This window comes from Leguminivora glycinivorella, chromosome 11, assembly GCF_023078275.1.
Source record: "Leguminivora glycinivorella isolate SPB_JAAS2020 chromosome 11, LegGlyc_1.1, whole genome shotgun sequence".
In the NCBI taxonomy this organism is placed as follows: Eukaryota; Metazoa; Arthropoda; class Insecta; order Lepidoptera; family Tortricidae; genus Leguminivora; species Leguminivora glycinivorella.
Window position 1 is genome coordinate 16,725,405 of NC_062981.1, and position 27,421 is coordinate 16,752,825.

The 27,421-nt window shown below is 38.0% G+C and overlaps 1 protein-coding gene across 4 annotated transcripts in view; it reads right to left on the bottom strand.

The window, feature by feature from the left end:
* The window catches only part of LOC125231458 (reversion-inducing cysteine-rich protein with Kazal motifs), a 66,391-nt gene that overhangs the window by 18,499 nt on the left and 20,471 nt on the right, over window positions 1-27,421 (bottom strand). For 2 of the 4 annotated variants that reach the window (XM_048136928.1, XM_048136924.1), the window contains exons 1-3: window positions 26,757-27,082; window positions 23,516-23,654; window positions 15,345-15,400 (exon numbers count right to left, since the gene is read on the bottom strand). In XM_048136928.1, coding sequence (XP_047992885.1) covers window positions 15,345-15,400; window positions 23,516-23,621 — 162 coding nt within the window. In that variant the 5' untranslated portion in view covers window positions 23,622-23,654; window positions 26,757-27,082. Of the gene's footprint in view, window positions 1-15,344; window positions 15,401-23,515; window positions 23,655-26,756; window positions 27,083-27,421 lie in introns of those variants that run through there. The other 2 variants (XM_048136926.1, XM_048136925.1) reach the window with 1 other exon arrangement.

Below are 27,421 nucleotides of genomic sequence, written 5' to 3' on the forward strand. Positions count from 1 at the left end.
CTTTGGTTTAAATATCTGTCATGCTGTGTTAATTATTATGAATAAAAATAAATAATAATATCTGCTGCATAGTTGCATATCTACAAAGAAACTAGGCAAAAGCATAACGTAATATTAAACGACATATTCATGGAATGCCCTACAAACTATTACAAATAAGTACGAGTCATACAAGCTCGCCGAGAACGCATAAGTGGACATGATTGCATCGTTCAGGGCAAGAGACAGTGACAATTCATAGACCGAGGACTACATTCTGAATGGCCTGAGATGTAAGTAACAATACAAACGATATTGTATTTATTAATAACTTGCGTTACGGTCGTAAGATGTGGAGTAGTAACATGAGTACGAAAGTAAAGATACAAGTTTGCTACAATCTAAAGGTGATGCACAGCCACTGGTCTGTGTGCACAACAGAAAACTAATTCTACCGCTATCTATCATTAGTTCAGTTACATAATTAATAAGTTCTGGAATCCTCTTCTTGCGACACCGAAGATCACAAATTGTAGTGCTCAATAAATAAAGAAAGTGCGAAAAAGGACGAGCCACGCGGTAATCTACATCACGCTACCGTGCTTGCCCACCGGTTGGCTAGACGATATACGTATCGAGACACACCTTATTGGTTTAACGATACTGTGTAAATTATTAGAGATTTTTGTTTGTAAGTACCTAAAAAAAAACTTATTGGTCCGTAATCGTATTCGTAAAACTCATCGTTTCTGAATATAGCCCTAGTCGCGTGCTTCAAACCCTTGTGTACAAAGGTCGTATCAGCCAGGTCTAGCTTAAAGATGCATCGGTCGTTACAGGAACAATGATCATTGTATACAAATAGGACGCCATTAAACGTCTCTAATTCGGCCACACCATCGGTTATTGTTCGTGATTGCTTTGCAGATTTGGATTGACGCCTGTATTGTTTGGCAGGATGGCAATGCAGATGTTAAAGTGAAAAAGGTATTCGAGAAAGTAAATACAGAAATAAACCTAGGAGCTTAAGTACAATAGTTTTTTTTTTAAATATATATTTAGAGTGCGCAAAATATTTGATTTTGTCAAAATATATTTTAAAAAAACTGATTTGACGGCGAAATAAAAATATTATTTTAAATAAATGTTATATACATTGACAAAATAATCAAATGAGTTTTATGAGTTAAAAAGTTTAAATTGTAGTTTTTTTTATAAACGCACTTGTCCGACGCACCCCACGGCCTCAGCAAATAAAAATAAATAAAAGAACGCCACTTGCGCCCCAGCATGTCAACCTGCCAGTCTTGTCACCAATTATATTTGCTCGCATTACAAATGTTACAATTACAAACGTATGTTTTATTTACCTTTTGAAGTATTTCCTTGATGGAGGTTTATTCGTTAGTAAATGGCTGCCTCAAAAAGTTTGACATTTAATCGATAATAAACAAAAATAGATATCATACACGAAAGAAAAAACGACAAGGCCCATTGGTGGCCGAGCCGGGAATCGAACCTGGGGCTTCAGCTTACGCGGCTAACGTTAGTTAGCATTACCACTAGACCACACGCCCGCCGTTAAAAAATATTTAATACAATAATTTGGTTTGTTCCACAGTTGTAATTAGATTCCAGACAGATTTATTAGCAAACGAAGAACCAAATAGTGTTCTTTATTGCGTGGCAGATAATTATGTTTATTTTGCTGAAATGTTTCAAAGGTTCATAATGTCATATCATAAGTATCATAATTATATAACCAATCAAGTTAATAAAACATTGTGAACATAAATTCTTTTAATGAACACGAAGCCCGTGACACGACAGCGGAATGCAAGCAACTGAAACTCTGCTTTAATTACAGCTTGCAAGATCCGTTTTACGGGAATAAAACAAATATCTAAGCATCTGCACGTAATTTCAATGTTTCAAACGCTCAAGCAGTTCTCGGAATCGTCACAAAAGTCACAATGTGCCCGATTCCGATGCGCCTCCAGACCCGGGATATTTTTAATGCACTCGCCCCGAGCATTCGAAAACATCGCTTATTATTCAATCCGCGACGACCGTTTGTCAATGGCGACAGAATAAAAAGTTCACTTGAATCATAAGCATAACGATAAAGAGGAATTAGCATGGAGACAATCGCGGGAGGGGTTGACATCACCAGCCATCATAGTTCACGTGTCCGCTGCTATACGTGGAAGGAATTCCTCGAGTGTTTTTATGACGGAATTATTCCTCGCGCTTCCTCGAACGTACGAGTACGACACCCCGCCGAACAATGAAAATCGTTTCAAAACAAGCAACGCCGCATTTGAACTCGATCCAGACTGCATAATCGAAATCTGAATAGCAAAAGCTTTTCTTAATGGAAACGAATCAACGGCGAAATCTGTGCGATATGTAAATGAAGTTCAAGAACCCAAGCAACTGTGACAAATTGAGCCATTACAAGAAACTCGTACGACAATGAATCTATTAGGATTCAGAGCGCCGTCTGCGACCATTTTGCATGTACGTTCTCGTACGAGCGTAGTAGTAATAGCTCTAATAAAATTTAACGGTCCTCTCTGCATTCGGGAGCCCGTACACGGCAGATGCAGTTTACACATTGTGTTTGGTATTTAACCATGTAACAAATAGCCGAGCATCGACCGCTCGAACGAGCGAAACTAAACTTTTAACTCCAGATTAAGTACACCAATAAAAGTTAATTAACGCTTCTAACAGCCGCAACACTCAATAACGGAGCTGCCATTTCAGTGCTAATTAAAACACAAAGGGGCTTTCAGTTGACAAAATAAAATAACGCTGAGAGCTCACCGTCAGACGCCCTAAATAGTTTAGCAACTACCCGCCGTAATTATTGTGGAGAGGCCGACAGCTTCATCCCGAGGGTTGGCACGCGCGGGATTATTTACGAAGAAACACCGTTGGCGTGTGCTGTCGTCGCCCTGTCTTGATAAAGCGGCTGAGGAGAAATGATCGTGTATCCATTGTTTTGTTTTTATGAGTACATCTGTGGGTTATAAGAATAAACTTCGGCGAGTGGTCGGGACAGCCCTGCGTGGCTCCTATAGGTGCGGTTCGGAAATAGCCGCGCGGCCGCGCAGCAATCAAAGGACAGAATCAAATCGCTACTCCATCACCGCTTTGATGTTTCTTTGTGAATTTGTCTGAATACCATTCCTCCCTCATTTCAATAGCAAAACACTGTTTATATTCGTTTTGGTCTTTGATTGTGTTAAGATTCAGCGTTCATCTATTATTTTCCATGGTTTCAAGACGTTTGAACAGTTTTCGTCGACTTTGTTCTTGACTTTGATTTAGCGAACAGTCTGCTCCAATAATTAACCAACCGAACAAATTATTCGAAATTGGGGCATTCAAAAGTACTTATCCAGATATTTTTAAAATATAGCTGAACGACAGAAATATACGAGTATTTTTCTACGATTCAAAGGGACTACCTATAAAATATTGATTACTAGCTTTTGCCCGCGGCTTCGCTCGCGTTAGAAAGAGACAAAAAGGTCAAAAAGTATGTCACTCTCCGAAAAAATCACGTCAATTCGTTTATGCCGTGAAAGACGGACAAACAAACAGACACACACTTTCCAATTTATAATATTAGTATGGATTACTGTATGAACTTTCTTAGCATGCTTCAATTTTACAAAACATTCATCATGTGTATGTGAACTCAAAGTGACGACTGAAAATGGGACAAGAAGACATTCTTAGTGACAGTTTGATCAACGAGCTGTTAACACCCCCTCCACGCGAGGATATTCTTTCCGCACAGACTCTACCAGCCAGCCTGTCAATTATTCGCCACTGTTGCATGTTGCTTATCTGACAAGCTAGGGTAATCTATTGACCCCTCCGTCAGCTCTGTGCAAGGATGTATTCCATGCCCACAGTGCTTAGACAGTATAAGATATTAGGTCTCAAGGAGTCAAGTTAACCAGTGTAAAGGCAAAGTAATCTCTACTATCTTCTTTAAGCACCTATTTTTACTCGAAATAAAACCCCGAGGTGTCGCGGACGTGGGACGGACGACATGAAAGGGTTGTGTCTATTTCGGCCGCTTTGAACTGTCGCTCCTGTTTGTTTGTTTTCGCGACTGAGGGGAAAGTAACGTGAACTGGTGTCCAAATTAATTTCCGAGTATCGGTTTACCAAATTATGAAGGTACGGAATTAGATTCACTTGAGAATTGGTTATTCAGCGGAGAAGATGTGGATTACAACACACTGGTCACACAACCAACCTTTCAACAAATTTATGCTAGGTATTTGATATTTCTCATCTTCGCCCTGTGGAAAGTACTACCTAATGAGAAAATAGGTAATGGAGACATGTAGGTACGAAGAAATTGAGGAATATTTTGAGCAAGTGGAAATGTGTGATGTCTGGGACTGTTAGAAAGTGTTACGAAGGTAAAGATAGGTGCTTGCATGTACCATTAAAACACTATCTTAATTAGTTTTTGTCAATTCATTCATACTTTATCTTGTTTCATTTATAGAATAATCACTTCAAATAAATTTAATATAAGTACATGCACATGCACGCTAAGATAGAACTTGTCTGTGTGATCTGTGTCTAATCTTATTAATCTCCCCTATGTATCTACCTAATTAGAAATTGAGTTCAATATTAGCTAAGCAAACTTAGAACACATCACAAGTGATAAATCTACTAGATACGGGATAGTCTAGATACAGAATACAGATAAGATACGGCTGGAGAGAGTAATGCGATTAAGTTAGTCCCCGCCTGGCTCCCCGCCTGGTTAATGTATGTAATAATGTTCCTTCAATATCAAGTGACTACGTAATTGTTTTACATTAAATAAAGACAAAGCTCCTATTAATATTTGAACGTTATATTCAATGGCATTTGTTTGTTTTATCTGGATTTAGGGCTTTTTTCGAACGCATTAATTACATGTCATTGCCAAATTGGAAAATTATTACATTATCCGTACGTGTATTATAAATGGGAAAGTGTGTGTGTCTGTTTGTTTGTCGTCTTTCACGGCAAAACTGAGCGACGAATTGACATGATTTTTAGGGTTCCGTACCAAAAAGGTACAACAGGAACCCTTATGGTGCGACTCTGTCCGTCTGTCTGTCCGTCTGTCACATTCCTAAATATCTCGAGAACTACAAATGCTATCAACTTGAAATTTGGAATAGTTGTGAACGTTGTGAACCTCTGCAAATAGAAGTTACTAGGTCAAGTGGGGTATCGTTAGAAAGAGCTCAAATTGAACGTAAATAAACTATTTTTTATAATTTTTTTGTTGTGGAAAAAAAGAATTTTGAAGGAAAATGTAAAAAAAAATACCGTCCCCCCCCCCCCTTATCTCCGAAGTTTACCAACGAAAAATTATGAAAATTTTAGGAAACATTGGTTTTATGCTAAATATTACAGGAAAAATATAATCGTGTTTTTATCTTGAAAACTTTTTTTTTTATTCACAAAAAACTTTTCAGATTTTTACTTTTAATTTACCCACCTTTGCGGATGTATATAGTACTTCAAATTAATACGAGATGTTACTTAAATCATCTTCTTTCCAATAAAGTAAAAATGGTTTAAACAAATTAATACGAGATGTTACTTAAATCATCTTCTTTCCAATAAAGTAAAAATGGTTTAAATCGGTTAACACTATAAAGAATAATCCCTGAAAAACCAACATACTATGGTCGCGGAAATTAGTTAGCGAATTCACCGAGAGATGGCGCTATACACAATAATGCTCATTAGTACCTATACTTTTGTCTTCTAGTCAAGACGTTAGAGTTATGTGAAAACATGAGATTATTTTAACTGGGGAGTTTGAAAGTTTGTACGGAACCCTCGGTGGGCGAGTCCGACTCGCACTTGACCGGTTTTTTTTAAGTGGAGATAGTTGAAGGGATGGAAAGTGACATAGGCTACCTTTTGTCTCTTTCTAACGCCCCACTTCTCTAAAATGGGGGGGTGGAAGTTTGTATAGAATATTCCGCAGTTTTCAAATTTAACGCGAGCGAAGCCGTACGCAAAAGCTAGTTATTTATATATGTAATTTAAGGATCAAACTATGGCCCATTTCTTAAAGCTGAAAGTTACAAGCGGAAGTCTCTTTTCAACTTGTCATATTAGACAACTTGTAAATTGTAACATGCATAGCTTCGAGAAATGGGTCACTGATCGCAGAAACAGGCTTAAAACTTACAATTACAATGTTTTAGAATTTATTACTCCTTTAATAAAGACATGAGAAATGGCCATAAGCAGCAGATTGTTACAATTTTACCACGTTCCGCCTGCAAAGCGTAGCGGCGTAAAGTTTCACGCCAAGTCAACCCGAGTTACGACCACTACCGCTACAAGTTAGGTACAAACCCTGACAATTTTTATATCGATAAATGGCTATTGAATTTTCAATCTAGCAGTTGGAGTTGAGGTAAAACGGCTGTGAGGCGCTGGCGCGTGCTTGGCGTGTTAACTGGGCGCTGTTCTCGTAGCTTGCGAGAGTAGGCGAGCTTTCGGCTCAGGCGATCCAGAAGATCACGTGTATAGGATAACTATTTTCTTACGTATGTAATACGTATGCTACATGGACTTTAGCGCGACGACGTGGGTGAGGCAGTAGTGGGACAAGTTCGAATCGTACGAAACGATAACGATGTTACCTAATGGTTCTCCCACACTTGGAAGACAAAATGTGATTATTCCACTTGAATTAATAAAAAAAAATTACCTCTAATAAGTCGACATAGTATTTCACATCTATGGGTAGGATGGTTAGTAATATCGGAGCCATCGACTTGGCCGTATTTAGAACAGTAGGTATACGTACTATCAGCTGCAAAAGTGCATGGAGAAATTATGAATGAATTCATTGATAAATTCGCCATCCACTTTTGCAGGTGATAGTACATGGTCCCCTCATTGCTCAGGATCTTGACTAGGTACGTGTGATTTTTCTCCATTTTATGCGGTCATGAGATATACGCACGCGGGTCCCTCGATGCCGTGATTGTCACGTCGGAGTGTCAAGCGGTTAATACATGGAGCGGCGTGACGTTGGTAAGACAACAATTACATTTGAAATAATTTTAATACTACCGAAATAATAGATATTTTGAATGAATCACCTCCAAAGAATATTCTTATCTCACAACTGTGATTTTAAGTCACCCACTGTTTAGTAACGTATCTACAACTACTGCAAGGGCCAGCGTATTTGTACGCCACGCACGTGGACCGGTCCCCGGACGTCGTGATTGTCACGTCGGAGTGTCAAGCGGGACAAGCGGTTACATGGACTGTGGAGCGGCGTGACGAGGGTGAGGCAATAATGTGTGACAGCGCGAGGTAATGGTGTGAATTGGTGCTATTTAGCAGAAATGTGTCAACCCACATGCATTATATTTACAATAAAATGTCAACTTTAGGCGTCAATTTTCGAGTTGCTGTGAAAATATTGTGGGTTAACACATTTATCGCTTGTATTAGCAATCAGTATATCCGCATCCATCAGATAATATACATGAGATGGCTTAAGCACAAAGACAACCTTGTGTAACTTGTTGAGGAAAATAGAAATTGCATTTTGAAAACTTTTCTTGCATTCAAGCCCTATCAGTGCCTGTTACATTAACTTGGAACGCACTGCACCTTTTGTATTGTATTCTAGCACTGGCGGGTATTGTATTGTAGCCCTCGACAACAACTTGTGTGAATCTACATCTATTCATAGACACTCTATACAAATCACAATCAAAGAGAATAAAATTATAAGAATACTTGAGATGAAATAGATTAATAAAACAGTGGCATTCATAACCCCTTTGATGTGTACCGCGACCCATTTTTCGCTACAGTCTCACCACACGTGACGCGACTGACGCGCCATGGCGTCATGTAGATTATGGAATAATTAGCGCTGAAACTAGCGGATCAAAGGCGGCCCGCTGAACACTTTGAAACGCCGCAAACAGCGCAAAAATACACAAAGTTGGAGTCAACCACAAAGTTTTAGGGTTTAACTTTGATTACGAAAATCAGGAGTATCAGGAATTTCATATAGGTAATTTTAATTAACTACAACGGTCTAGTTTTATTAGGTAGGTTTTAGATAATGAAAATACAGATAACTTAACTAACTACTTACGTAGAAAACATCCATGACTCAGAAACAGATCTGCATGTGCCCATCAGTCATCACACAAATAAATGTCCTTACCGGGATTCGAATCCGGGACCGCGGCTTAGCAGGCAGGGCAGGGTAGGGCATGAGGGCAGGGCTTAGCAGACTATCCATAACTATGTGAGGTGTGCAATAAAGTTTATGTATTGTATTGTATCCACTAGGCCAGATCGGTCGTCAATTTTAGGGATTATTAGGAGGGTTATTTTTTCAATTGTGGATTCGGAGTGATCAAACATACATAGGAAACTAATTTAATGTATTTATTAGATGTAAAGCGGGATAGCTACAAAACAGCCACATTCCAATTCAGTCCGTGACTCGACTCGAAGGAAGGAAACCCTAACGAGAAGACATTAAATAAGGATGTCCTAGCCCTACTGACGTCTCCACACGTCCTAATCATTCGCTTTATTCCACAGACCACTACTTTTAGATGTAGCATTTGTTTCTTAGGACTGCTCGTGCTTGTCATTCGCAAGACCCCTTCTTTTTGGCTAAACGGGGAAAAGTTGTTGGTTAACCGCATATGCCAGTATTGATACTCGAGCAAGCTAAAGATTCTAATATTGAGAGAATGTGGAATTGACCGTTACGAGGTTTCAAGGCACGTAGGTTAAACAAATTTTGCCACCGAGTGAAACACAAAACTTTATACCACACCAACACGGGGAAAATATTAACTGTACCTAGAACATCAAACTAAATCAAATTCATGTTTTTAATCAGACAGACGTCTACATTTTACCGATGATTGATTGATTATGCCGAATACTCGAGAAAAGTCTATATAGTTCTTGAGGTAAATTAGTAGTTTTTTGTTATTGCATGTAACTCACTTGCTAAATTGTAATTATTAGGTATAAGATAATTATAGTTTGTAATATATTTTAGCTAGGTAGTAGTGTAAAAACCTCGAACTGTTTGAGTGTTGCTGCACGCCTGTTATTGGTGCATAAATATTATGGGTGTCTCTATTGTCGCACTATATTGTTTGAATTGTTTATGTACTGTTGGTGTGTCTTTTATAATAAATAAAATTTAAAAAAAATACGATGCGGTGTTCATAAGTTAACTAAACAACATGGCCCAAAATATATTTAGATTTCGTCCTTATTTAACAAACACACCTAATATAATGGGGGTATCTATCCCCATAAGGTTGAGGGTTATACTAATACACACACGTATTTATACACATGTATTGGATACGGCTGAATTGTTTATATAATAATGCGGTTTGTAATAGGGTGTAATCTGTGTTTTATTCACTCAGCGCGTTCTTGGAACAGCCGCCTGTCCCGCCTCTGTCGTGTGACGTGATTTTTGATTAGAACATACGCGACGCCTCCACATTATAATATTTATAATGTCATAAAACCAATACCAACGCGTAACAGGAAGAGCGTGAAACTCATAACAAAAGAAACGTATATTTGTATTACTAAGCTACATCAAAAGGGTTTTCAGACTCAAAGAAATCTTTTGTAAAATTCAAGATAAAGAATACGAGAAAATGTTGGTACAACGAGCCGGGGCGACGACAGAAATATCCTGGAAATCCGACCGAAGTTTTACGGAAGCGATAAATTCAGTTAATTAGTCAATTTGGCTTCCCACTGAAAAGTTTGATTGGAATCCTTGTAGACGATTAAGATTCTTTGGACACCAAGATTTGATTGGATCTTGAAAGGACGTCGTTACTCGGTCACTGCTGGGCATGGGAAAATGTGACGATCGATTGTACATGTACCATTGGATACCTAGCCAACGTCACCATCGCTTACGTTCGTAGGTATCGCTGTTGTCTCCCTATTCATGTAGTGGCGCGTCACAGCCAGACTGCGTTTCAATTCGATCGCCCCGTAAAGTCAACGATTGTCACTCTGGCTACGCCGGCTGGTATTCATTGCACGAAACAAGCAAAACGAACTGCTACCTCGACTCAATAAGGTCGTTGATGAGCGTACGATAAGTTGGTAGTCGTAGCGTAGCGTCATAGCTTCGGTGTCATGTAGGTTGGTGCTTGCACATGTCGCAATGTCATTAACATATCGAGCATGCCGATCCAGGATACCGACGCGAAAATGAAGACACCCCCCCCCCTCCCTTACGTTATATTGGAAAATCTGGGAATCAATTTGTCGGTTGTCAGTACGTGAATGGTATAATGAAAGTACTAGTAATTCCTGCGTACTCTTTAAGAGACCCAACAATATTTTAGGTACCTATTTTGAACTGAATAAGCAAACTATCAAAAACACCTAAGTGTGTAAGTGAAAATGGGTAAAACTGAAAAATCAATATGGAACATTTTAACTTAACATTTCCCGTGTTTATAAAAAAACCATTATGCACACACACACATTGTACAACATAGGTATAAAAAATATGCCTACTGTAACTACCTGGCCAACTAAATTTAATTAAGTCGATTCTTGATTAGTTACTTAACGTCAGATGAATAAGTTTAGGTTAATTACTTACATTGCCTACCAACATTCACTAAAAGCTACTTTAAACTAAACACTCAATGAAGATAAACGCACCCATGAACCCCGTCGTTATTTTAATTGGTTGAAACTAAAATAAAACATTTTTGTCTTCCACTGATCACCGATACTTTTGATTTTTGAAATGGCTTAATAATGGCACGCTCGCTTCGCTCGCGTTAAATTAGAAACTTGTGGAATGCTTCATACAAAATTTCACCCCCCCATTTTAGGGAAGTGGGGGGTCAGAAAGAGACAAAAAGTAGCCTATGTCACTCTCCATCCCTTCAACTATCTCTACTTGAAAAATCAGGTCAATTCGTCGCTCCGTTTTGCCGTGAAAGACGGACAAACAAACAGACACACACACTTTCCCATTTATAATATTAGTATGGATAAGTTGATGGTTACACTATTAGTACTATTACCAAAAATGCTATTATATTCCGGATATTCTCCTCTTGTTAAAATATTCGAGCAGTCTCAAATCTCGACTGATTCATGGCTGTTCAACTGTTCATCGTGAAATTTGGTGAGCATTTTTAGTGTGTGTTCTTTCAACCCCTTTCTGCCAAGAGTGGCACTGAAACTTGAGTAGTTCATGTGTTCTGCCTACCCCTTTATGGGACACAGGAGTGATTGTGTGTGTATCTTTATTGTTTTAAATGACGAAGCCATGCATTTAATCAGTTTCAACTTTTAAGTTAGTATTCTCGTGCGAACAACTCGTAAATACACTATTATGGTAATACAACTTTGTAATAATTTTTTACAACTTAGTACCTAGTACATATTTAGATAACCTATTTTACTGTAATTACATAGTGTTAAATTACCCACGGTATGGACTGTCTGTAAGATGTCTATAGTCAGTCAATAAATTTAAAGTATAAAAGCTCCCAACCCCACATCACTTGTCAAGCCAATCTAAATAAAGTGGCTCCTTGTTAAACCTACCATTAACTCTATTTAACCCTCCGTACGGCCCTTTCAAGACATTCTACAAAATGAAAGCAATACTGACGATCGTAATTAAAGATAACGATACATTGACATGTAATTAGGGAATGGACACGAACGTATTGTTTGTCATATGTAATCGACGCGAACTGCTGTTATATGCCTACAACTTTCAAGCAGGTACACCTATGGCTACAGTAACATGGTCCCTGAATACGTATAGTTTATTAAAAACTAAGTGATCATGATATACTGGCTTGGAGTAGGACTAGCGAAATGACAAGTCTGAATGACAGGGGAGGTATAATGACTTGATGGCCGACGCCGTACTGCCGCGTGGACGGGTAATGACACTAGATAATTTCATGGCAGTTTTCCCTGAAACTGCGGCAAAATGTACTACTAAAACACTAGCAACAGTCAACACAATATAGGGATAACGGGTACTAATTTTGGTTCGTGTGGATATTATGAAAGAAGTAAGAATATGCTAACATTACTAAACGAGGGAAAAAGATGTTCCACTTTAAGTAGAATCAGAGCAATTGTAGAAATAATAGTAACTCAAAAGAATCCTAATTTAGCGATTTGACACGAAGCCGAAGAATAAAAGCGATACTAATGTATAAAGCCAAAATAGTAGTAACTAAGTCGACAACTCCTCTTTGAAGGGAGATTGGTGTAATTTTCATGACGTATGTGCATGTAGGTAATTTAAATAAGTAGGTAAGTCCAACGAAAATAGTCAGAAATAGAATTGCGGTCAGATTGATAGTAGTAATACATCGTGGATCACTCTTGATTTATGTGTAGTAAGCCTAATCCAGTAGCATTAGCACCTTCGTAGCTCGCTCTCCGTCATTTAAATTCAAGCTTTCTCTACTTGAAATACGATTGCATATAGTAGATCGTGGCTGTGAGATAAGAGCTTTCTAAGCTACTCGTACATTTGGTTCCGTAGCTTATTAGTAGGCCGCCTGCATCGGCTGCTGGGACTACATTCCCATCGCTTTTAGACGACGTGTGACTCTGAAGGAGGCGAATATTATGTGTATCGTTTTATCGGAAGCTCTGACCGAAGATGGACCATTGAGGCAACTAAACGATGACTTGAGCGACTCTGTATGCTACCGTATAAAATTATTTTTACTTTGAAATTATGTTCTCGTGTAAGTGACGTGTATGTCTTTTATGAGAATAAAATATCTTTAAACCTAAATGAAAAGGTTCACCGGGAGAACGGAGCGGAGGACGACCACACAGACAGTGAGCAGCGTGCGTAGCCGAATGCCCAAACGCTCACGAAACGAAACGCTCGTAGATGTCTATCTCTATCGCTCTTACGGATTGGCGCGACAGATCCAGACTACCTTTCGCGGCTTTTCGTTTTCGTTTCGCGTCGTAGAAATGCCATTCAGCTTTGGGGCCTGGGCAGACGATGTAACCCAGGCCACGAGAAACAGTGGATGAGGCGGACTAGCCCTAGATAGGGATACTTGGAGAGAGATGGAGGAGGCCTTCACCCAATGAGAGGTTCAAAATTGGTGACTAAGTGAGAGGTGGAGGAAATATTAGGGATTACTTTATTAAAAATTTAAAATCGGAGGGGACGGGGATGACAGTTTGTTTGATATACATCGCTCATATCACACCGCCACTCTAAGCTTTATTTAAGCAGTAACATCCGATAGAATAGAACGGAACGGAATCGAAACAGAAGCAGATCAGCGGAGCCAAGCAGATACATCCGCTTAGGTTTTGTTTTTGTTTACAGTTGCTTAATCCTGATCGAATTAATAAAGTTATCACTGTTATCAGAGAAAAGGTTCTAAATTGTTTATGAATATTCATAATTTTAGGTAACCCCATTTTTCATAACCTTTGCTGACTGAGCTCACAGCACCTTCCTTATGGTTCGCGGCCGGCCAGTGCTTGCGTGTTCTTGGCAAGCTTTGCGAATAACTCAGAGGAATTCGTAAATGAAGTGTTGGTAATGTATTAGTAAGTGCGAGATACGAGTGCGAGGAACGCGCTGTTTGTAATCGTGACATTATTATGCCTCAGTAATTGTGTCCACGAATCAAGTGTCTGCTTAATGTGGATTTATAAGCTCATTTACTTCGGTTGTTTTCAACATACGTGAAAAGTCACGCTTCCTGGCAGAGTCAATCTGTAATTACATCTTTTCTGTCTTTCTTTCTGTTCTTTGTTAGGGATAAAAAAAATACGGTTTGAGATTTGTGCCATAGTTTTTTACTCTTTCTTCAATAGCTATGTGCGAATTTGCGCGTATATTTTATATATTGTCCATTTAAATTCTATCTGTGAATACCTGTAATTGGCTTTGTGTTATTATTTAAATTAGCATAATGTTATTTATAGCTGTTGGTGTTCCTAAAATAAATAAATAAATAAATAATAAAAAAAATAGACTTAAGTAGGTTGTACCTAGACATAATTAGTATTGCAATAAGTTTCTAATAGAATATCGCAAGCGAAAGTCTGAATAACTTTAGTTATTTTTGTCCAAATGTTTAGTTTAGTTGTTGTTTCTCAAATACAATCGGTATACACTTCGAAATTAGTATACAAAAATATAGTAAACACACAGAAGAAAATTTCCACCACACACAAATCAACTGGCGGGTGCTTTAGCCAAACCGAAAGGTAGTTTTTAAGCTTCCACAGATCGATTTCAGATGTAGCCGGCCGATTATTTCGTAATGGATGACCCGCTTACTGAGCAGGAGGGATTCGCCTTCAAAGAAGATAAAGAACTGATTTAAATAGTTCCGGCGATAAAATAGACTTATCCCGACTGTCTAATAAAAATGGAAAACCGGGTAATATATTTTGTGAAAGTAGATAAATTAGGTTGAAATGGATGTTCAATGAATGTCCTGCCAATTTCGCCGATCACAACTCGGAAGTCGTAATAATTGTTGCAACAATATATTTGTGAAAAAACATCCAAATTATAAAAAAATCAATTATTTTTGTAGTCGGTACCAGACCTGTTCGTCGCCTTGCTATTTATTGCCTGTTTGCCCCACCCAACCATACACAGGCTGGTACCGACTCCAAAAATAATTGATTTGTTTATAATTTGGATGTTTAGCTTATTGCAATACGATAAGAAATCTGAATTGAAAGGTTTATTATTTTTGGCTTTTTAGTTTCTCCGTGTTTTGTAACGCGCTTATTTTTGAAGGCGGTTTTATTTTTTGTTAAAAAGTTTATTTATTTGTTGATTTTTAGTGGTTCCTAGTGATATTATATGTATCAGTCCGAATACATGTACAGTAGTGAAAGAATTATCCTTTAACTCCTAACCATTGAGGAGTTGACCTTCTATCATCAGCTCAGCCACATAAAATTATTACCATCAGACGTAAATACTGGTGTACCTTTGAAAAATAGACTAAAAACATTACATGTGCCCATAACATTTGAAGAGTTCCCTCGATTTCTCCAGGATCCCATCATCAGACCCTGACTCGGTGCCAATGGGACCATCTCGGGGTTATACCGGTTCGATCAAAAAAAAAAATTTTGAAAATCGGTCCACGATTCTCGGAGATATCGAGTAACATACATACAAAAAAAAAATATAAAAAAAAATAAAAAAATAAAACATTCAGTCGAATTGAGAACCTCCTCCTTTTTTGAAGTCGGTTAAAAATAGTAAATTTTACCTTTTCACAGACGCTTCGGCAGGTCCCAGTCGCTTTGGCACAGCAGGCCGATATATCTGAAACAGAAGAATTTGTCAAATTTCAAACATTGTCAGTGGTCGGACTTTTCCCGGATTCGTTGCAAAACAGTTTCTTAATAATTTCATATTAATAACAATAAGAACTGTTCTTAATATAAAATTATTATTTTTTCTACTAATTAGATTTTCCAACCATACATACATGCCAGCCTATCCAAGATAGCAAATCGGTGCGCTACGATAACGTTAACGAAACGCTTTGTGTCACTCGTTCACTGTACAGGCACAGATAATTAATAAGTTACTAACGTAACAGATCCTTCACTTGCCCGCAAAACGACAAATACCTTCGCTTTATTTAACTTAATTTTATAGAGGTATGTGCCACGCGACTACACAGGCGGCCACTTGTTTATTCGAATGAACGGCTAGCGTGTAGGTACTTTACGCGCACCCGCGAGCGAGTGACGTGACGTAGGCCTGATGCGACGCCAAACGCCGCAGAAATGCAGTCTGGCTCTGTCAGGCCAATACGCAAGAGCGATAGAGATTGTGTTTCAGCGGCGTTTAGCGTCGCAGATACGGGATAGTAGTTAGTGCGATAGTTAAGTTTAGGTAGGTAGTTAGGCATAGAGGTGCCCCTGGTAAAAAAAAAACTGCTAACAATAAAGTGATCTTCCCGCCCTTCCCTGCACGAATTTAAAGATCGCAAAGTTTATCTGTAATGTTTTTTAACGTTTCCTTCAATCTGTCCAACTTGGACGATTTAAATTTTTATTACCCTCGTAGCTAGGGCTGCCATCCGTCCGGGTTTCCCCGGATTTGTCCTAGTTTGGAGGCCGTCCGGGGGCCGTCCGGGCGGGGAGTCCAGGAAGTGTCCGGGGAAAACCCGGACACTTTTCATGTAAATACTTAAATAAATTTATCTGCGAATTTAAGTTGACTGATTAACTAATATCTGTTTACACAATAAAAAACCGGCCCAGTGCGAATTGGACTCGCCCACCGACCGAGGGTTCTCCGTAGGTACAAACTTTCAATGGTTAAAATAATCTCATCTCATATAACTCTAATGACTTGACAAGAAGTATAGGTACTAATGAGCATTATTGTGTATAGCGCCATCATCTCTCGGTGAATTCGCTAAGTATTTTGCGTGACCTGTACCTATAGTATGATTTCTTTTCAGGGATAATTTCTTTTTAATATTAACCGATTTCGTCAGTTTTTGCTTTATTTGAAAGATAATGTTTTACGCAAAATCTCGGGTGGCGAAATCAAAGGGTGGCGAAATTAAAAGTTGAAAAGTTTTTGGCAATTAAAAAAAAAGTTTCCAAGATACAGACACAATTTTATTTTTCCTGTAATATTTAGCATGAATAACACAATTTTTCGTTGCTAAACTTCGGAGATAGAGGGGGGTGAGGGGGCCGTATTTTTTAATTTTCCAATTTAAAAAATTGTTTTGAATTGTACAATTTGAGCTTTTTCTCACTTGACCCAGTAACTTGAGATTTAGAGTTTGCTCCACTTTTTGTTGGCCATTTTCTTTAATTAATATTGATTAATAAAATCATACTTTCAATTTATAGCGGTTAACAATGTTCATAACTATTAAAAATTTCAAATCAGTAGCATAAGTAGTTCTCCAGATATGTAGTGTGAAAGACGGACAGACAGACGAACAGAGTCGCATCATAAGGGTTCCTTTTGTACCTTTGTGGTACATAACCCTAAAAGGGGACAATTTTTTTTTGTAAAAAACGTTGTTTGGTTTTTGTTATTGTTTATTGCAAATTACACATTGTTTGAAATTAAAAAAATAACTGAATGAAAATTAAAGGTAAATATTATTTTCGGACTCGTCCGGGGAAAAATTGCGATTTACGCCAAATGTCCGGGTTTTTTGATTCTTTGTCCGGGTTTGGCGAAATTTGAGATGGCAGCCCTACTCGTAGCGCATGTTCAACAGAAGCCCAATGACACCCGTAGGTACAATAAACTCCGCGACACTTCCATCAAAATGGCTTCAGATCTATTCCTGTTCTATCAACGCTATAGCGTTACTACAATAGCCATTAAAAAGATCTTTAAAAAAAGATTTACGACCAATTTGTCAAGTGTCATCGTTATGAGATTAAAGCAGCTTTCTTTCCAGTCATAATAAACATTTTTATATAATAACTTATTTCACGAATATTTCATTCAATATTTAGGTTAGTTATTAAAAAGCATCATCTGTACCTGTGCCTAAAAATATCATCTGTACCTGTGCCTAACAAATCTATGGGATTACGCCTGAATTTTTTTTTTCATAAGTACTTACCTATTTTTGTCCTCGTCTTTCGTCAACATTGTTTTTATTAATCAACCCACAAAAGACAGCTTGGTTCATTTCAGTTATGACAATAATCTTTTTAGTAGATGATATCATTTAAAAAGGCTCCTTCAGAACAACTTTGACGTCAAATCTCTAAACATCTGGCATGCTTGCACGCTTTCTCTTGCGAGCTTGCAAATCAAACCTTCGATCAGGAACCAGTATATGATGCGCTCTTTGACTTCGTATAGTTGCCATGGAAATAAAAGTGGAATGTAGCCTGGTTACTATGATGGGTTGACTCGCTTCCATTAAGCAAAGAAAATACTGCATGTGGCTTGTTCCATGTTGTGTTGTGTAGGTAGTGTAACATGACATTAGACGACAACACAGCTGAGATAAGGACAGTAATCCAAATCGCTTGCCGTAACGCTCTTCATAGAAACCAATACAAGTTTATCTATATACATACGCCTCTGTTAAGGTCCTAGAATTCCATTTATACTGGCCATCATAAGGGTATTATAGAAAACAGCCATAGTATAGTGTCTTGATAAAGTTAGACGACAACAAAGTTATACATCACGGGCAAAAGTAAACGCGGCGACCAAAGTTGCTAGTGAAGCGATACATCATACTTGCATTGTACGGTCTAGTACAGTCAACAGGAAATTCTTAGCAAACAACATGATCAATGAGGTTTAATTTAACGAGCAACAGTAAGGGACTGTGGTTTTTTTTCTAGGCCCTGGAGAGTCTGTGTCCAAGGAAGCCTCAGAAAGATGAAAAGGGCGATAACAAATTTAAACGAATTTATATAACGAAATACACATCTTTTGGGTAAACATGCTCCATCCTAGACTGTATAATTAATAAATGCTTTACCTGTTTCCAATTAAAAAACCGAATATAACAGAAGAAAAGGTATGTAGGTATACCGTCGTAAGGCCCAAGGTCCTATATTTAGGACATATTCAGTTCCGATTAAATTAAAATCATATAAAATTGGAAATTGGAATAAAATTGCATTTTTTTGTTTCATTTCATTCAAAAATACTTAATATAAACTAATCTCTGCACCAAAAGTTAAAATTTCAGTGGCAAATATTATTTATAATTTTAAAAATCTAAAAATTCTGACGTTTTTCCAAAAGCTGGTATCTATACATTCGTGCTAGAACATATAAATCCACTCTAACATTTTATATTACGTCCATATTAATTACTGAATCGGCGAGTTCCACCTTATACTCTGTCTTCATTTTCCATCAGGTGTGACGTGTGACTAGGGTCAATCGTTGATCAGTCTACAATAAAAAAAAAGCAAAATAAAATTTACCTGATCGCGACTGTACTAAGCTAATGCATATTCCGCTCACTTTCAAGCGCACTAATAACGCATAGACAAACTGCCGTATAATTTTAATAAAGGATTAAGGAGAAAGTACGCAGATTACGAGCCGGCCAATCAGGGCCCTCCGGCGGTGCAATCGAATTATTATACAAAGTACTAGCAGTGATTACTGCTACCGGATCATACAGGGTGACCTAAAATACGTCACAGTTTTTAAAATAGCAGTAAATGACGATTATTACCTGTAATAAAATATTGGCTTTGCGTATTGGCTTTGCATATTTTGATGGTCAGTAATATGTTTACTTGAGTTAAATAATTTAATTTTTAACTGTAAAATTTATATTTTTAGAAATTAAAAAAAATTATGTTAAGTATTTTTCCTAAAATGTTCTATCAACGCATTTTTGTCGTATTTTCGTCGGCCAATAGGTACTTATATTTGTGACTAAGAAATAGTCCAATATATGAATACATAAGCACTAAGTCGATTTGTGACAGAGAAAATTTTGAAAACGCAAAAGTTTTTTATCCCAAACCTACCTTAAAATAAAACATTAATAAGATAGTCATGAAAACTAAATAATAAGGAATAATAATAATAAAACTAAAAATCTAAGTCTAAAGAGGGACCCTGAGGCATAGTGCCCAAGATGCTGGCAGCATTTCCTCGCTGAATCGCAATACTTATACGTTGAGCGAGGAAGCTGCCAGCTCTTTTGTCCCCCGTAGTCTCAGTCAGCCGCTTCGCCAAGTCCCTGTATAAAATCTGGGCGCCCGGACCCCACGGACCGAGGGTCTCGACGCCAAAAGCAACAAAGTTGTAATTGGCGTCGAGACCTCCGTATTTACGTCTTTTATTCGTCTCTGCAGCCTCTGCAGCCGCGCCCGCTTTCTTTGTGGTACCGTGAAGATGAGACGGGGCCAGTGTGTCCACACAGGTTGCATCCCACACCAGCACTCGTCCCATCCTCCACGGTATCAGCGACATTCCGTCGGGTCTCTTACCATCATCCCGCGCTATACCGGTCGGCTCTAATATTGCGGGCACGTTTACAGAGGTAAGAGACCGTCGGATAATGTCGTTAAGCGCGGCGTGACGCGACATACGCCCCGCACTTCGCTGGCAAGAAAGGCCGTGGCGCCCCAGCTGGTCCACTTCGCTCCCGCAGTGGCATTTGTGGGAAGCACAAATTACAGCCCCAACCCTCAGCCCGACCGCCACTCGGAGGGTATTCCCATCGAGGTGTGTACCAGAATTTAGCGAAGGATATGCGTTAAGCCAATGGCCGGCCTCCCTACAGCCGGCTGCGAGCAACCGAGCGCGTTCAGCTCCTTCGCTGTTATCTAAACAGGAGGTATAAATTGTTTTACACAATACATTATCCCAGCTCCTCTGTGATTTGGGATTATGTGGAAGGTCGTGGCCCGGGCAAGCTGATAGCCAGGCATTTCTAGCATCACCCAAGTCTGAGATCTCGTAGTTTATGGGTAAAACCCTTAAGATTTTTCCTACGAGATCAGCAGAGCTGTGGGCAGATGATAGAAATGCCGGCAGTGACACACTACAGGTTTTGCGCAACCCCAGTCCACCGTACCGTACGGGTAAAGACGCTTGTATCCATGATTGATCAGAAAGCTTTAGGTTCAGAATCTGCTCTAGGTTAGTCCGGATCATGGTATCTATAGGTAGCAGTAAATTTTGATGTTTCCAAAGCGGGCAGCAACGAAGCACGTATACTAATTTTGGAATGAAAAGGCAGAATTTTAGAATAATTAAGGCTGAATGAGGGCTAATTTCTAGAAGGCGATCGGCGTGATTTTGAAATTTTGATACAGTCTTATTGATGAAAGATGGAAAATAATTTTCAAAAATTGGAGTGCCTAGGAGGCTAAGGGAATCTTTTGTGACAGTGGCAATGTTAGGTGTTATAGAATTGAATTTTGCAGTTACGTCCGAGTGTATTACAGATGGATCGTGAATATATAATTCACATTTATTACTGTTCATTTCTAACCCTATGGACTCAAATTTAGACTTAAGAAGAGAGAGATCAGAAAGCACTGATTCCAAGCTGCCTCCTAAAGTCCCGTCGTCTAGATACCACACGTTGAAATCTGAGGATAAATTTTGAATAATGGGGTTGATTGCTAAACAAAAAATTGCCGGACCTAAGGGATCTCCCTGCTGGCATCCAACTTCTGAAGAAATTTCATGGCTACGATACATTAATTTGGAAGGATCAGCATAACAATGAAGGAGGTAATTATAAAGCTCTGGGATGTTATTCCTGATTTCCGTCAGCAGCGTCTCTCTATTTACAGAGTTGAAAGCGTTTTTGATATCAATTTTTAATAAAACTTGGCACTGGCTGTTCTTGAGGAAAGTACGAAGTGCGTGGACAGCGGCCTCGCATCCGCCTTTAGTACCACAACCTAACTGGACTGGTTCAAACCTGCGCTGCAATTTGGAAATTATGTGTCTACCAGAAATTTTGGATGCGAGACGCCTAATCGTTGAACCAACTGCGATCGGCCTCACGCCACCGTCTTTTTTAGTTAAGGCAATTAGATTGGCTCCGTAAAGTATGGGCACAATGTCGGCATGTACACGACCACTTAACATAAGATTTATTATACTAGTTAAGGATCCTATGAGTTTTCTGCCGGCATCACCAACACAGTGCGCTGTGAGATCTTTAAGATGTTGAGGTGAGATCCCATCAAGACCTGCTGCTGAGCCTGTTTTGAAGCTAAAAATTGCCTCGACTATGTCCTTGTCTTCGACTTGAAGACATTCTTCGATCGCAGTTGGTGGGTCCAAGAAAAATGGAGCGCTGGGGGCAGTGGGGTGCTTAGAACGCAACGCTGCGAGAGTCTCGGGTGTATCCGGCGATAATATGTCACTAGAAAATAAAATACGAGCAGCGCCTTTCAAATCTCCTTCCGCAATCTTGTTTTCTACTGTTTTTCCTAGGTTAAAATCAGAGGGCTTTTGGCCTAATTTATCTGTAGTCTCTAGCGGTAATTCCAGGGGCTTAAAACAATTATTTTTAATTTTTTGTGTTAACGAAAGCTGTCTGTCCTCAGACGTGACATGTAGCGTGTTGTAAACAAAAGTAAGAAGATTGCTCCATGTATCCAAGTTATTTACTGTTACACATTGGTCTATCAACTGAGACAGGCGATTGGCAACGCATATCCTTGCACCGCGAGGAATTCTTTTAATAACTGGAAAGTTATTTTTGAGGTAGCTGAGGTGGAGGTATAGATGGCTTGGGTGCGTTGAGTTGGCATTACAGAGCGATGGAATTGAGCTTGAGTTTGGTGCTGCAATTTGTGATAGGCAATTCCTATGTTTTTTTGTTAGGTGGATATTGAGACCGCGAGAGCTTAGAAAAACTTTGTTACATAAGTGGCACTGGAAATTGGTCGAAGCAGCTGGTTGACTTAAAGAAGACATACGTACTTAAATATAAAACAAATATACAATTATATTAATATAAAACTAAACTAAAACTTACATAAATTTAAAAGTATATGCTAAAACTTAGAGTACCGAGTCCCTCTTTAGACTTAGATTTTTAGTTTTATTATTATTATTCCTTATTATTTAGTTGTTCAAGATAAGATAAGATGGGTTGTTACCCATAAGTAGACTTTAAAAAGAAGTCATGAAAATGATTAAGACATTGAATTTAATACTAAAGTGCACTCACTCCTTTACAAGCTAATCCCGCTTACTATGTAAATATCTCCCTGTATAGTAAATGAAGCAAAATTTGCATTATAAATCTATTAAACTAATGCCTTCATGTACTAGATTACACCGTTTCACCCAGCAACTACACGATAGTAATGCGCTTGAGCATTGATAAATTACACGGGTTACTTGAATCTTAAACGTCGCCATTAACTTCAAATTGCTATCCTTTTTACATTGGAGATAGGGTACTGATGGGGATACTGGTTCAAAGCGCGCAATTTAATGCTCAAAGTTATTGCCATTCCAATTTTCTTGTTTTACGAATAAACTTGGTGTGATTTTCTCCAGCTAGTTAGATTTTTCTTTCCTTTTTTATACAACTTTAAATTAGTATTCAAGAAGTGATATTTTTTCATGATTGAAGTTAGAAAATTAAGAAAATATAACGTTTTTGTAGTAAAACCAATGACTTTGAACCAATGAATTCGCAGGGGTTTTGGTTTTATTCATCGATATTTTATGAAACGACAAAAAAGTCTAGCAAGACATAATATTATATATATGTTATTAATCAATGAAAATTGTATCAAAAGGTGTCATTGCGTTAAATGAGGTAGACTAGTATTTTAATATAGTGGTAAAAAAAAATACAAAATCAAGTTTTCTACCTCATAAACGGAACTACCTCATTTGTTGCAAGGCAAATGTACCTACTCCATGGGCTATATGTTTATATGTAAAGTAATAAACTAATAAAAGACGATGGCTTACCCTGGGAATTAGCGTTGGCTATTGCGAGAGCGAGGAATAAGAGCCTCGACTTCCAGCATCGGCCTCGCTTCGCCCCCGTCCTTCTGCGGGCTACGGCACTCGCCATTTTCTCTCCTTCCGTTCCCCGCTGCTAGGACATCTGAAAATATTGAGGAAAATTAGTATAAAACAAAAGCAATTAGGTTAAACTCTTAAATTACTTATTTTCCCTAATCCCTATGTACGTGATTGCCATTGCCCTATAAAATGAAGACCGCCTGAAATATGTACAGGATGTTTGGTAACCAGATGCAAAGCCGAAAGTAGGTGATAGTTTAGGCCATCTAGAACATTCTTAGCTATACATTACATGTTCATATATTTTTGGTCGAAATACAGATAAAAAAATTAATACCCGACATAAAATAAATAATAAGTAGGTACCTAGTTAAAAATCGAATCAAATTACTAAGTAGGCAACATTAACATATGTCTAGGGGAAAAGGCTTTAAACAAATAATGAATAAAATTAATGTTTGGAGCTTGCTGCATAAATAATGAATTGTTAAACAGAAGCCGATAATGTATCACATAGTTGTTATGTTTATTATGACTGCTAATTAGATTGTCGGCCCGCTTTTACGGCGCCATAACTTTTATATCGTCCATGTGTTCAACATATTATAATGGGAAAAGTATACACTTGTTTGTCAATACCGACATTTTACAGCTGATTATGTAGTTTTATTAAATTTTACACCTTCTAGCCTAATATCTCATTACTTAATTCATTATCTACTCATACATTCCGGCCAAGATAAACCTGCAAAGATTTTAATAGCCCCGCCTATGCAAGGGTTAAGTAAACGTCATAATTTCATCAAAGTTTAACGTTTAAAATAACATCTGCACTGTCAAGGCTGGGAAAATCGTTGCAAAACTTATTTTGGATTACCTATATATTTGTGAAACAAATTGTGGCAGACAGGCAGGTACGAATACCTACAGACTTTGTTATTTAATACTTAATCGGATTTTGTTCTTTCGTATAGTACCTACCTATTTCAGACTCGTTAAGTTGTGAGGAAAAATAGAGTCTTTATAAAAGCAGCACTGTCGCATAACTTACGTAGCCCAGGGGTGCTCACGTAGCATCGGAATTTAAAAAAGCTCTTTTGATTTCATAATTTAATTTTCATTTCTCATAATAAATATTAAAAACGAACTGTTTCTACGAGCGAAGAACACTGACACTACGAGCAATATCTGATCAATAGTAAATATTTAAATTCCCAATGCAGCTCCCGTCCATGTTAATACGACCACGGCGTGCTTTCGAAACAGTTTTCAGCGATTTTCGCGCGCCCGATGGAATGCAATCTGCCTTTATGGCGCACGAGCAAATTTACAACTGTTATAAAATTAAACTTAATATCATTTGCGACACGGTACATATATTATTTGGCTATTAGCCTCTATAGAGTAGTTGGGAACGAAACTCCAAAATGAAGGTTTAAGCGGAGAACACACATCGCAGCCGCATATTTTATAGTGTGCCCTGTGAAGAATAATTAATACCAACGATACCAAGTAGGTAATTAAACGATTCGCACAAACTTATGTACCTAGGCACTTATCTACAGGTGGTGCTCTAACAAGTGTCACTTCCTATTAAGTTCGGGCACTTAGGGCACTTACTGCACAGACAGAGTCATAAAAAACTCAAAACGCCAAAATTCAAAGCAGCTCCTAAAAGCTTTCCCCGTTGATTATGCACAGAAAATGCAAGCGCCACTTTTCACCGTAAAGGGTGCAATTCCCGTCTCGTAGTTTATAAAGTAATTTTCGCCATTCCGGATAGCGCGTGGAAAATATAGTGGATATTTATTGGTCATAAACATCTGCGCTATGGGTTAGGTCTCGTTCGTGCGGGCGAAACTTTTTCTACAAATCACTAGGGAGCAGACGAAGGAGGAAGGAGTTTCGATAAAAAAAGCTTTAGCGCCGGCCCGCGGACGCTGCGAGTAAGTCTGTTAGGAGTTCCCTTTTGTGAAGTTTGTGAGGAATATGCGTCGTGCCTAATAATTATTGTCCGGAAGTATGATTGGATTGGTTATTTCCGTCTAAGCGAGTTCCAAAAGGGATAGAATTCAATTGCATATTTTTGTTTTAGTTGATTATTGCTTTTTAATGGCAATACTCAATAGTTTATGAATTTCTGCTAGCTCTCGGCTAGTATGTAGATTAAAATTAAAGTAGGAAGCGACATAGGCACCTATACAAAAAAAATATATAACAGGTGATTGGGAAGATTTATCATGTAAATATCTTTCATTGGAAAATTTACGCACGTGGTGATCAAACAAAAATGATTAGCGTTAAAGTAATTTAATGTCTTTGAAGTAGATAAAACAAAATATACTTTTACAAAAACAAACGATAAAAAATATATATTGGCCCGTTAATGTCACCTAGTTTTCGGCTCCTCTTTATTGTAAGATCGGGTGATGAGATGTAGATGGTAGCGCTGAATAAACATCGTTATGTATTCGTATGTAAGGGAACTCTTTGGGTATTTATGAGGCTATTGATATATATAAGTACTGTATTGTATAATAGACTCCACCACGCCACGCCACGTCTGTGCCTTTGGCTAGTCTGTGGCCAAGAGTAAGCCCATTTAATGATTTAAAAAAAAACTCATATTTTTGCAGAAAACATGAAAGGGTAAGTTGTAACTTAGGTAGGTACCTACCTACTAATAAGTAGATGTGTGATTTTTCTTTACTAGAAATACAATGTTAAAACAAAATAATGCTATTTAATTTGAGTTAGGTAGTAGGTAGGTACTTTAATTTATATAAGGAGACATTTTAAGTTAACACCCAGATACAGTTTTAAACAATATTGGTACCTACTTAACGCTATTTTAATACGTACTTACTTTTAATTAAAGTAAAAATTATATACGCATGCACCAGAAAGGTATATGTATAAAATATAACGACAAAAAAGTTTAACTGTATTTTCTGAGTTACCTACTTATTTTATAACTTTTAAAAATGACGATGTTTACATGCCACCCTGTATAGTCAATAAGTTTTTTTTTAATATTTCCGACTGCAACCTTAATAATTTCTTAAATCTGTAATTTAAAAATCTACTTCCTTAGATTATAAAAAAATAATCAACCATGCACTACTACCACCTAATAAAATTTATAAAATCATATCAAAGTTAATTAACTTGTAAAAATAGTTACCGTTCTAAATATTGTGCAAGCCGTAGTTATTCCTGATATCTTGGCTATTTTCGGTTCCTCTCATGTCATGTATCTTGCTCCCGGCATTCGTTATCTTCATGTGTTTCAATCTTCCAATTTACACAAACACACTACGACACTTATCCTCGTTTATAAAAATACTAAAACTAAACGCATAATATTTTGAGACAATACACAATATTATTTCTAAAGTTCCTTTAGTATTGGCTACAAATTGTTTTCTAATAAGAAATACACACGCTCGCACGTAAATTCGCGCGCTTTTACACGATTCATAAGCACCTTCCACACACGACCGTACTCGCGCCAAATTGACGCGTAACTAAATGGACCGGCATAAATTCATTCAACTCCAAACTCCCATGCTTCCTTGTTACACTCCCAGCTTTCCCTATATCTGTCTCTGTCCCTCGCTTCCGCCTGATGAACTCTATTGAGCTCGTTAGTCATTAATTAATTCTGCATAAGAAAATTACTTTTAATTTAAACGGTGCCGCAGATGGTACTGATTGGGAACATGAGCCATAACTTCGGTCCTGGGAGGCTAATAACGAACTTTGCAAGTCTAGGACAACTTTATGAGCCAGATTTAAGCCTATTTTATATCGCTGGGATAGGATTTGCTTCAAGCTCTTTTAACAATT